Source organism: Benincasa hispida, chromosome 10, assembly GCF_009727055.1.
Source record: "Benincasa hispida cultivar B227 chromosome 10, ASM972705v1, whole genome shotgun sequence".
Lineage (NCBI taxonomy): Eukaryota > Viridiplantae > Streptophyta > Magnoliopsida > Cucurbitales > Cucurbitaceae > Benincasa > Benincasa hispida.
In genome coordinates, this window is record NC_052358.1 from 16,117,147 (window position 1) to 16,129,835 (window position 12,689).

The window sequence follows — 12,689 nt, forward strand, 5'->3', positions numbered from 1 at the left end:
ATTACATTTGTGATTCAAACTCATTACAAATAATTCATCACTATAGATCTACTAAGATCACATAAATTTTCGTTATGAATTAGTAAACATAATTTTAATCCCTATAATTTGATAAAACTTGGATAGATAGTTCAAGTTTTTAAGTTGTTCTTCATCATAAGAGTATCCACACACTAATTACATCCACCAATCATAGCCTAACACCTTCAACCTCTCTTCCCTCTTCTCTTCTTCCTTTACTATTATTATTATTATTTATTATTTATTATTTATTTTACTCTTTTTCATAGATTCATTCCTTGAAGCTCGCTCTATTGCTTCGCTTTTCGAGCTCCTACTTTTTCCCCTTTCTCTTCTTCTTCTCTCTGTTTCAACTAAAAAGAGAAGGGAAAAAAAAAAAAAATCCACAGCATAGAGTTCAGTCTTCTCCCACTCGGATTCTCCCCTTTTTCAGCTTTCCTTTCGATTTCCCAGTTCGATTCCTTTTCACTTCTAGATTTCTTTCCCTTTTCCCGATTTTGATTTCCAAAACCCACTTGGGTTTTCTTTTTCTCGGAAAATTTCACTCACTTTCTCGGTTATTTTCCCGGAAAATTTCATCCCCTGTTTCTGTTTGGATGAACTGTTCGTTGTTCTTAGGGTTTATAGCAATTCTGGGTTGAGTTTAGATTTTTCTTTTCTTTTCTTTTTTTTTTTTTATTATTATTATTCTGATTTTTTCTTTTTGTTCTTTTGTATTTGTTGGTTTGGTTTGTAAAGGTGCAGTGACTTTTTTCTTCTTTTTTGAAGGGTAGATTCCTCAGAGTACGCCTTCACAGAAGAAAGAAAAAAAAAAAGTATTCTGATTCCATTCAAATGCTTGTTGATTTAACGCCCTTATTGTCGAATTCGTGAAATATCTCTTCCCATTTGATGCATTTTCTCTCTGGGTTCTTCCTGTTTTTTCCTCTATTTAACAATTTCAAAAATCTCTTTCCCACAAATCATTTTCTTCTTCTCTCTGTTTTTATTTTATCATGAACACCTTCTTTGAATCTGTTTGATTTTTTTATTCCCCAAATTTGAAATCCAGTTTCATGAAGTGGGAAATGGAAATTCTGTCTCCTTCTCTTGTTTCCACCATGAGTTGGAGTTCCGGCGACGGTAAGAGCTCGAGATGGACCGTCGCCGAGAACAAAATGTTCGAAAATGCCCTTGCTATTTTCGACACCGATACGCCAGACCGGTGGCAGAAGGTCGCGTCGATGATCCCTGGAAAGACGGTCGGGGATGTGATCCGGCAGTATAAAGAATTGGAAGCTGATGTTAGTAGTATTGAAGCTGGTTTGATCCCAATTCCTGGCTATGACACTTCACAATTTACATTGGATTGGGTTAGTAGTCATAGCTATGATGGATTTAAGCAATCGTATGGACTCGTCGGTAAACGATCGTCCGCGCGGTCGGCAGATCAGGAGAGGAAGAAGGGAGTTCCATGGACTGAGGAAGAACACAAGTAAGTGTTTGGTTTTATGTTGAAAATCACGTTCAATTCAAGAACAAACAACACCATTTGAAACTTGTGGAAAATTGAGGCATTTTGAGTGGAATTCTGTTGAGTTCGATTGATTTGTTATTGGTAAACAAATTTGCAGGTTGTTTTTGATGGGGTTGAAGAAGTATGGGAAAGGAGATTGGAGAAACATCTCGAGAAATTTCGTGGTAACTCGAACTCCGACCCAAGTAGCTAGTCACGCTCAAAAGTACTTCATTAGACAACTCTCCGGTGGAAAAGATAAGCGGAGAGCAAGCATCCACGATATAACCACCGTCAATCTCAACGACACAAGAAGTCCATCGCCCGAAAACAAGAAATCGGTATCACCGGAGCACACAACCGTTCTCCCATGCCACTCAAATCCATCATCAACCGTGCCACGAACCGCCTTCAATTGGAACCAACAACACAACACTAATGGAGCAGCCATGGTTTTCAACCACTCCAATGGGAATGTTTTCATGTCCCCGAGCGTGTTCGGCGTCAACTCGTATGCTGGCCTTCGGCTGCCGGAGCATCACCTACAAAAAGGTGCTGTCAATGAACCCTTCATTGGACCCCAAAACATGATCTTTCAGATGCAGGCTGGCCATTGCTTTCCCCATGGATAGTTTGAAATTTGAATTGAACCCCTTTTTTCTTCTTTTTGAAATGCCAATGCCAATGCCAAAATATGTCCTCTTTGAGCTTTCATATAGTATAGTTGTAATATTAACTATTGTCATATACTTAAATACAACTCCATATCTTGAAGAGGACAGGATTTGAATTCATTTTCACTCTGTTTTTTTTCTCTTTTCTTTTGGGGGTCCAAAAAAAGGGACCTTTCTGCAAATTGCAGATTCTATGTTGGGAAGACAAGGCATTTAGAGATGGGCAATGTGCTTTGCTTAGTCAATGAAAAATGTTGTGCAAGGAAGAAGCTAAGTAAGTTCAAAGAATGGTTCTTCTTGATAAGATTCTAGTCCATAATTCGATTCGACAAGAATCGTTTCGCCGAAGAAAAAGAAACCCGTCTTCTTCAGAGTCGAGCCGAACGAAATACCGAAACTGGAGAAAGTTCAGCATCTTCACATTCAATTTGAAAGAAAGGAAATGGAGCTTTGTGTTTCTTTTTAGACAATACTCATCATATGCTTATATCAATCATTGTCTATTTTTACTATTAAGCATGTTATTTGGCTATGCATTTCTGAAACATTATTGTTATTCATCTGTCAGTTTCTATGTTAATTGTTAACCTTTTTAAACATTTTTTTGTGGATTTGTATGGTTTTCTTCCTCCATTGGTTTAATAATGTAATTAAATTATGTTTTGATAGAACTTTCTTTTCCAACACAAAAAGACACAGACAAAACAACAGATGAAAATACTGTAACAAAACATTTGATTTGATTGATTTAGCTTTCAAGAAGTCTTTTTTCCTATGATTTTGCATTAAAACAACAACCATTGTTTTTTTTCCATTATAATTTTTATGCCCACTACAAATAAAATGAAAAGAAAAAACATGGATGTACAATGCACAAGTTGCACCTAGTAAAAATGTGTCATGTGACAATTTTTTTTTCAAAGTATACGATAACAATTGCAATTACATCTTTAAAGTTGAATCTTCAAACTTTCAATAGTTGTTTTTACGACTATTATAAATTTAAGGACTCAGAATTCTCGATTAAAAGTTTAAAATTGTAATTGCAATTACTGCCATCTTTCAAGAGTGACTTTTACATTCTTCCCTAAACAAAGTGCAATTATTGAAAAAAGTCATAACAACACTCAATTTGGTATCCCATTGAATCAAATCTCTCTCTCATTTTCTCTCTCTAGGAGCTTAAGGGCTAAAGCTGACTATGAATGCACTACACAAAGCATCATATGCTTCAAATTCAATTTTATTTTTATATTTTTTTATAAAAATTATTTTCATTGATACGAGATCATTTTGAAATATAGATCCTCTTATAAACGAGAAGATCCGTTCTAAGTGTGATTAGATAATTCATCATCTCCTTCAAACTCAAGATTCAGCTTTGGTTAACCATTAGATTATTTTAATCATTCCCTTTATTGGTTTAGATTTTGATACAAATCATTTTCTATATAACACAAAGCCTTTCTCATTCTCACACACAATTCAAGTGGCCCAACACACTTGTATCAAACTTCATCCTCAACAGAATCATTATTATTTTATTTAGATTGTATCTTACTAGAGAATATTTTTATCTCATCAAAATAACATGCCTTAAATAATAAACTATAAAATAAATTTTAATTTTTAGCTGTTAGATTTTCTTTGAAGTTCAACATACCTCAAACAGTTAGACATCAATGTTTTTCTTTTTCTTTCTAAATATGAAATATATCATTATTATTATTATTTTGGAATCATCTCTTATAAAGCTTGATGATTAGAGGACATTGAGAGTTTTACTGTGTTATTTTTTTTTTTTTTAACTTAATACTTTTTTTGGATTAAGACTACGAATATTGTAATATTTAAGTAAGATTAGACTATCTTAAAGTAATATTAAAATTTTAACTTTTAGAAACTATGTTGATTAAATGTCGTAATAATATCTTTGCACATGAAGCTTTATTAGAAAATCTTACAATGTTTTCCTTGAATAAAAATAGTATTAGAAATGACTCATTTAATATAGAAAATATTATAATATGTATATTTTGAGACGAAAGGACTTGAACCTCTAAATAGCAGGACCAAAATCCGTTGCCTTACCATTTGACCACATCCCATTTATATTCAATACTAATAAACATTAATATTGGTAGTGGTTGGTTGTCAATTCCAGTACAAATATTTATCGAAAAAATTAAATTGTTGCTCGAATTTTGAGACGTTTATAGATCCAATTAAACTAAATTTATTGACCATTACATATAATTTCATTAAGATATGGTATGAAAGTAGGATTTCTTCTATTCTCCTTGTATTTGAGAATTGAAGGATTTCTTATTGGCCGAGTTCAAATCAAAGAAAGGTTTTTTTTTACCTACTTTATGTTATTAATTTTTCCCTTATCCCTTATATCATAGCAATAATAGGGAATTAATAAATCAATCAAATAAAAAGAAATACAATTATCTTCAAGAACAAAGGAAAAAAATTGTTATGCTTAATATCTTAAGTTTCATCGGTATCGATGAGAATAAATTAAAAATTTACGAAAAAAATGAATAAATTTAAAAATAGCCAAATTTTCTTGTGGATTCCTTACGGAGAGTCTTGTCCGATCCTCGTAAAACTATATGACAAAAAAACATAGGAATGAAAATTGAAATAGGAGACAAAGACGAAGATTCAAATGGAAATTGAAATAGGGGCATTGATGGAGAAGAAGAACCGAAAGGCTATAATAAGTTAAAAAGGTTAAAAAGATAAGTATCGAAACAAAGTTAAGCCTAGGTTATGAGTACATTCATGGAGACAAAAACTATCCAACTTTCCATTAGTCATAAAAAGGGATTTTAGCCTTTTTTTTTTTTCTTAATCAGAAGAGAATATAATCATATCTTGAGAATATGAAGCTTGAGATTCTGTTTTAGTGGGCAAAATTTCATTGACCCAAATAATAATTTTCTATAATAGACCTTATTCAAAACAAACCTCCCTCTTAATCAAGTGCTCTATTGAACTTCTAACATTAATCTTAGATGATTAGTTTCTAACATTTATACCCCTTTTTCTTTAAAAAAAAAAGAATTATTATTTTAATGACTTGCATTGCAAACCGTTGAAGCATGAAAATAGTCAAACACTGTAATATATATATATATATTTCTCTAATCTGTAGAAAGAAAACATGTTTTCAAATTATCTTTCATTTTCATTCTCCTTTTAATTAGAGAGGTTCATTTCATCCACGAATAGAGTCTTACTCCAAATAAAGTAGGAAATTCCCGGTTAGACAAAGGATGGGGAGGATTTTTTCCTTGTTGACTAAACAAGAATGAGACGATGAGAGATTATATTCTCCGTCCCCGTTTTCACCCCCATCCCGATGGCCCGATTATATATATATATATATATATACCTGAATTTTTTAAAAATGTTTATTTTAGTACCTGAACTTTTTAAAAATGCTTATTTTGGTCATTGATAAATTATGATTTTGTTTTAACAAAATGGCGAGATGACTTTATTTTTGGATGACTAGGCTACCAAATAAGTTAACAATACCAAAATCTAGAGTTTTAATTTTGAATAAGGTGGCAAAGTGGGAGAATTTAAAAAATATTTTTAGTTCAAAATTTTGGTCATTCAATATTTTGGCATATTGATTATTGGTATTTTACTTCACCTTCATCTTGCTCAATAGATCTAAAGCCTAGTTATCCAAAAATACAAGCTCTCTCACATTTATGTTGAAGAGTTAACATAATTTTAATAGAAGGGACTAAAGTAAACATTTTTTTAAAAGTTTAGGGAGTAAAACGAACGCTTTTTAAAGTTTAAGGACAAAAATAGAACAAGATTCAAAGTTCAAAGACTAAAATAGGATTTAAACCTTATATATATTAGGTTGAGATTAAGATATTTTGTTGTAATATTTAAATTTTAATTTTTAGAAATTATGAAAATCAAACATTTCAATTATATCTTTGTCACATATGAGTGAGAAATTTAACTTCATAGTAGTGATTTAAATGAAATAATATTTAAAAAAAAATCAGAAAAAATTTTCCTTGTGAAATCCTATCCCCGCGAATTCCCCGTGGAGAATCCCTACCCCAATCCTTATAGAGAATTTCGTAGGGATGGGGAATGAATGGGGTAGAGGGGCCAGGAACGAGAAAACCATCCTTGGCTCCGCCCTGTCCGGTGGACATCTCTACTTTTAACTATTTTAACTACTCACGACCTCCAGACCATTCTAATCATATTGATACTAAAATTTCATTTAGGTTATGTTTGATAACCATTTTGTTTTTTGTTTTTTGTTTTTGGTTTTTGGTTTTCGAAAACTAAGTTTACTTTTTCTCAATTTCTTATAATGGTTTCCATCTTTCTTAAACAAACAAGTTGGATTTAAAAACAAAGTGGATAACAAAGCAAAGAAATTTAGAAGTTTAAAATATAATTATAAGCTTAATTTTTGAAAATAATAATTAAAAAAATTAAATGGTTACCAAACAACTTGTTTAGTTTTTTGCTTTTAATTTTTAAAAATCACACACACACACACACACATATATATTTACAACTTGTTTACTATGATTTTCATCTTTCCTAACTAAACACTTGAAAATTTTTAGCTAATTTAAATAACAAGACTACTTTTTTTTAAAAAAAGTTTTTTTTTTCTTAAATAACTCTTGATTTTTTAAAACACCCTTAAAAGATAAATAACAAAACAAAGAAAATAATAGATGAAAATCGTATTTATAAGTTTAATTTTTTTTAAAAAAATCAAATATTTATCAAGCAATACCTAAATTTAAATCCTTATACTCAACCTAATAGACATGAGCGAACAAAAATATGAAGGAAAAAAAAAATCACATTAGACGACAGAAATGACAACACTAGTGAACAAAAATCTTCATATTAGGTTTAGTCGAACATCGTTCATCGGACAAAAGCATCAATTATCATGGTAAAGATCTCGATTCAATCTCCATCCCGTAATTATTGAATAATTAAAAAAGAAAAATAAATAAAAATCCTCATATAATTGAACAAGTGACTTTTTGTTATTTTAGCTTATAGGGTTTTAAAGAATATGATTGGTAGGCAATTATGATGGGAAGTGTGAGTTGCAAAATGGTATATTCATCCCCCACCACTTAAGTAAAGAATTACAAGCCATGAAGCTTTTCAAGAGTATGTGACAAAAACTAACCACCCTCTTTTCTCAAAGTGCTACATTTTTTTTCCTTCTTCTTTTTTTCTTTTTTCTTTTTTCTTTTTTCTTTTTTCTTTTTCCCCCCCTTTATGCAACTTGCTTGCTTAAAAGAACCTTGCCTCTAACTTTATTCTTTTATTTATTTTATTTTTGAGGGGTCATAACCTTAGTAAGTAGCTACCACAAACACATAATCACAACTTCAAGCTTTCGGTCATTACAATATTCTTATTCTTCTTATTCATTTCCTTTAAATATATATTGAAATACCTTGAATTTATTTATTGGCACTTCGAACAACCAAGTACGAGGGTTTAGAGTAGTGTCCTATATAAACTCTTTAACTCTAGAGGCACCGTTTGATGTAATTCTCTGAAAATATTCTCTCTAATAATACTGTTCTCCTTCTACCCATGAACGTAGCTAACACACCTTTAGTGAATCATGTATATCAATCTATGGAGTTCCCCCAAAAACCCAAAAATTGATTTATCTTATTATTAATCAAGAATTTCGTATAGAGCTAGAACGACCCTCAGAAATTGCAAATACTAATTTGTTAAGAATTAATCGGATTGAAGCTATAGCATCATCATTCGCTGGAATCGAAATATCTGCGAGATCGGGGTCACAATTTGTATCAATTAAACAAATAGTTGGAATTCCCAACGTGATACATTCTTGAAGAGCCCGATATTCTTCTTGCTGATCAATGATTATTACATATCGGTACCCCGTCATATATTTAATCCCGCCCAGATATGTTGCAAGTGAGATAATTGTCTCTTCAACATAGCGGCATCCCTTTTCGGAAGACGGTTGAGTCCCCCCGTCTTTTGTTCTGTTCTCAAGTCCCTGAACTTATGAAGTCTCGTTTCTGTAGTAGCCAATTTGTTAACATCCCCCCGAGCCATTTTTTATTAACATAATGACACCGAGCCCTTGTTGCAGCCCGGGCTACTGAATCCGCTGCTTTATTTTGTGTCGATCTTCTCTATCCCTATATTCATTTTTGTATTCTTTAATTGTCGATTTTGTAATATATAGGTATTTCGAATTTTTGGTAGGGGAGAAATTAAGGAAAAAAAAGGAAAAAGAAAAAGAAAAAGAACAATGACCATGTTGGGACGTGGGAGAATGCAACTCTAAACAAATAGAAAGAGACCCATGAAGAGTCTATTGTTATAGTTCGTCTTCTCTTGTGTATTATGATATTCCTATTTCCTCTGTTTTCTTCGATACTATCATCTTAAGTTGTTTTGATGGTTTGATTCTCCTATTGATCTTAAATTTTTGTAATGCTCGTTTGGATTTATTTATTAACACTTTTTTCTTTTCACTTATAAATACTTATTTGAACACTTAGAAAGTCAATCCATATGTGCCTTAATATTCATTTAGACAAATTACTAAAACAACTTTTGAAGTGTGATGGTAGTTATAATTATACTTTCAAAATTTCAATCCTAAAAATAGGACTCTCAAACTTATCAAGTGTTAAAAAGTTGTAGTAGAAGGTCCAATTTTAACTTTGATATAAGTTTGAAGAAACAATTTTTATATTGAAAAGTTTGAGGATATAATTGTAACTACAACCTTACTTTAAGGGTGGTTTTGTAATTTGTCCTACTGATTCTTCTCAAATTAGTCTTTTAATATACCGGTTACTACTTGTGGCTTCCAACGGTTGTCTATGTAAAATATCTACTCATCAAACTAATGAATAATGGACTTTATTGAATTGAACTTTACTTAAATGGTTTTTTTGGGACAATTATTTTAAATGATAAAATTACTAGAAATATTTTCAAACATAGCAAAATATCACTGTCTATCACTAATAGACCCTAATAAACATCTTCAAGACATCTATAAGTGCTATCATTGTCTAACACTGATAAATTGTGTCATTTCACTATATTTATAAAACAATTGACTCATTTTACCATATTTAAAAACAACTTTTTTTTCTAAAAAAATTGTCAATAATGAAATAGCTTCAACTCCAACGTCTTGGAACTGAATAGAACATTTATGATTAAAAAATAATTTTAAATTTTCGTGAAATTAACAATTTAGTCTCTAAACTTTAGTGGGTTAAGATTTAGTCTCTAAAATTTGTAACAATTTAGTTCATGGACTTTAATAATTAAAAATTAGTCCTTGTACTTTGAATTATTAATTTAGTTTCTATCATGAAAAATCTCATCAAAATTAAGTGTCAACTTTTATTATCTGAACTTAGACTTAGTTTAGGGTTGTTGGAGCTTTTGAAATAATTGCCGGTAACTGTGCTTCCAGAAAAATCAAATGTTAAATGAAATAAATTGGTGTTTTGTAAATTTCGGCTTAAACTTGAAAAAAAAGTTATAGTGTTTGGTAAATAAATATACAAATATCTTATTTTAGATATAATAACTAAAATAGACTTATAAATAACTTCTTTATTTTTAAAATTTAATATTTTAAATCATTGTTTAGAATGATATATTTTATTTGTTATAGATTAATTATAAATTATTAAGGGGAATAACTTTTTTTTAAAAAAAAAAAATCAATGTGGTATACTTTTTTAAAAAACTTGCATTCTTAGGGCCCATTTGGTAACTATTTTGTTTTTTGTTTTTGTTTTTTAAAATTAAATCTATTTCATCAACATTTCTTATAATGAGTTGCATCTTTCCTAAGTACAATGGTTGAATTCTAAGCCAAATTTAAAAAAACAAAAATAACTTTTGAAAACAACTTTTTGAAAGCTATTTTTTTTAGTTCTAAAAAATTGGCTTGGATTTTTAAACTATTGGTGAAAAGTAGATGAAAGCATTGTTCATAGGCTTAATTTTAAAAAACAAAAACAAAAAATAAAATGTTACTGAATAAGGTCTAGAAAATAGATTTGATTAGGTTAGAAATAGATAGATATATAAAATAAATCTTATTTTTAAAGTATAAAATTTAAAACTAAACATTCATTAAAAACTCTACCTAATTTTAGATAAAACTAAAAGAATACTGCTTTTAAAATAGGTGTGAAAGCAAAGTGTTTTTTAAAAGTCATTTTAACCGATTAATTCAAAATATGTTTTATGAAACGCAAAAAAAACAATTAAGATTTTTCTATAATCACTCCTATCTCTGGCAAAGGCAATCTCAAATGCAGACTTGGGAAATTTGTATGAATGGCTCATTTTTTTGGGTCCAAAAGGTCAAATGACCCATTTTTAAAAAATAATGTCAATTGACCCTCTGTTGACATCATCATCATACCAAATTACGTAAATTACCCTTACCTCTTCGTCTTCTTACCCTTTTACTGAAAACCAACCAAAACTAAAAACTCTTCATTCAAATTTCCCAAGTGTAACGACTTCGTATCGCTCATAAACTAAAAACTCTTTAGAATCTATCATTTGAACTTGGAAACGATTCCATTGCCGCCAACAAATCGGATCTTATCGAAAAATCTTTCAATCTGTGCTTAAAAATGTCTTAAACTAATCGGTAATAGGGCTTTGTGGGTCGTTTTGGGTTTACAAATACTGTGAACCTATGATTTTTTTTTTTTTGTTTTTTTGTTTTTTTTTTGTTTTCAATGTGTTATGTGGTTGAAGACGAGTAAAAAGAGTTTGTGAGTGAGATAAGTGAGAGTGAAATCGACGAGAGTGATACTGAAGAGAGCGACACTAGAAAGAGTGGGTCGTTCTGGGGTTTAGAAATATTGTGAACCTATGGTTCTTTTGTTTTCGATGTGTTCTGTGGTTGAAGATGAGTAAAAAGAGAGAATGTGAGCGAGATAAGTGAGAGTTACTAGAGAGAGCGACACTAGCGAGAGCGATATCAGGGAGAGCGACACCAAAGAAAGCGATACCAATACCAGAGAGAGCGACACCAGGGAGAACGATGTCAGCGAGAATGATACCAGCGAGATTTAAACAGAATGTTTTTTACAATTTTTTTTGAAGGAGTTTACTAATTGAATCTTTATTTCATGCAGGAACGATTTAAGATGGCAACACGTTTCATAATACCCATAGTCGACCAATTTCTCAGTCAAGTAATGAGCTTGGCCTACATTACTAATGCGAAAAAGATTGTGAAGGAGAAGTTTACCCCAAGGCAGTTAGAGATGTTCAAGAGAACAGTTTTTGGGCGATTTGTAGACGTTGACATGGTGTTTAACAGTCCAATTATCCATCATATGTTGTTGAGAGAAGTGAAGAGGACAAGATCTGACTCAATCTCATTCTCTGTTTGTGGAAAGGTCGTCACTTTTTCGAAGGATGATTTTTTGTTGATGACTGATTTGTGGCGATCCCCTACGCGAGTTGATCAGAATGAGTAGTCTTTGTATGAACTTGCAATCAAGTATCTTGGTAATCGAGTGACGAAGGACACCTTACATGTTCGTCTACTAGAAGAAAAATACAAGGAGTTGGAGTTTGAAAATGACGAAGTTGCTATGAAGATCACATTAGTCTACCATACTGAGGTTGCAATGATGGGAAAGAACAAACAGAAAAGTGCAGTGGACCTTAAACGTTTTAAGGACGTTCAAAATATAAAGTACTACAACAGTCTAGATTGGGGTACCATTATTTGGGAGAGGACACTCGATGCTCTAAAGACTGCATTGAATGATAAGAGTAGTCTATACAAGACGAAGGTGAAAGGAAATAAAAATTTACAGTAATTTGATATGGCGATGATGTCAGCAGAGGATCAATTGACATTATTTTTTAAAAATTGGTCATTTGACATTTTGGACCAAAAAATGGGTCATCCGTACAAATTTTCCCACAAACTTAATCTTTATAATTTACAAATAAATTTTGTTTTCAATCAATCTGTTGATCTACATTGGTAAGAAAGTTTTTTTAATCTTAAAATATTTTTAACAATAGGGGCTAAATTGTTACAAATAGTAAAATTTATGGACTAATACTTAATAAGATCTAAAAACTAAATTGTTACACATTTAGAAATGCATGAACTTAATCGTTGTCAATTAACATTCAAAGACTAGATTGTTATTTTGACTAAAATATTTTTTCAACGACATTTAAAAATAAATCAATAAAGATAGAATAGGCATAATATTGTAGGGAACTAATATAGAATTTAATCCTCAATTTTTGTAAAAAGTATTTAAAGAGAATAAAACAATTTGAAAAATAGTGGGTGACTTATTCAAACTTAACTATTCATGATGATGAATGATGATATAACATTGATATATTATATTATTCTTGACTATATCGTTAACTATTTTAAATCATATCAA

The 12,689-nt window shown here is 30.8% G+C and overlaps 2 protein-coding genes across 4 annotated transcripts; both read left to right on the top strand.

Annotated features, from left to right (window-relative positions):
• The first annotated feature begins 208 nt into the window (after positions 1-208).
• On the top strand, positions 209-2,722 carry LOC120088483 (transcription factor DIVARICATA). 3 transcript variants are annotated; one of them, XM_039045821.1, is made up of 3 exons: positions 209-1,495; positions 1,635-2,068; positions 2,352-2,722. In XM_039045821.1, exons 1-3 carry the CDS (start codon positions 1,077-1,079, stop codon positions 2,405-2,407), a joined length of 909 nt encoding a protein of 302 aa, XP_038901749.1. In that variant the 5' UTR covers positions 209-1,076; the 3' UTR covers positions 2,408-2,722. The 3 variants fall into 3 exon arrangements, with proteins under 3 accessions (XP_038901749.1, XP_038901750.1, XP_038901748.1); XM_039045822.1 differs by having other exon boundaries at positions 2,358-2,722; XM_039045820.1 differs by lacking the exon at positions 2,352-2,722 and having other exon boundaries at positions 215-1,495; positions 1,635-2,310.
• Positions 2,723-11,414: 8,692 nt separating this feature from the next.
• On the top strand, positions 11,415-12,098 carry LOC120088943. Its single transcript, XM_039046381.1, has 2 exons — positions 11,415-11,669; positions 11,775-12,098. Exons 1-2 carry the CDS (start codon positions 11,415-11,417, stop codon positions 12,096-12,098), a joined length of 579 nt encoding a protein of 192 aa, XP_038902309.1.
• Positions 12,099-12,689: the final 591 nt, after the last annotated feature.

Coding starts and splice junctions, on each gene's coding strand:
- LOC120088483 (XM_039045820.1), top strand. CDS start 1,077: ATGAAGTGGGAAATGGAAATTCTGTCTCCTTCTCTTGTTTCCACCATG. Junction 1,496..1,634: donor TGGACTGAGGAAGAACACAA/GTAAGTGTTTGG, acceptor ACAAATTTGCAG/GTTGTTTTTGATGGGGTTGA.
- LOC120088943 (XM_039046381.1), top strand. CDS start 11,415: ATGGCAACACGTTTCATAATACCCATAGTCGACCAATTTCTCAGTCAA. Junction 11,670..11,774: donor CATTCTCTGTTTGTGGAAAG/GTCGTCACTTTT, acceptor CTTGCAATCAAG/TATCTTGGTAATCGAGTGAC.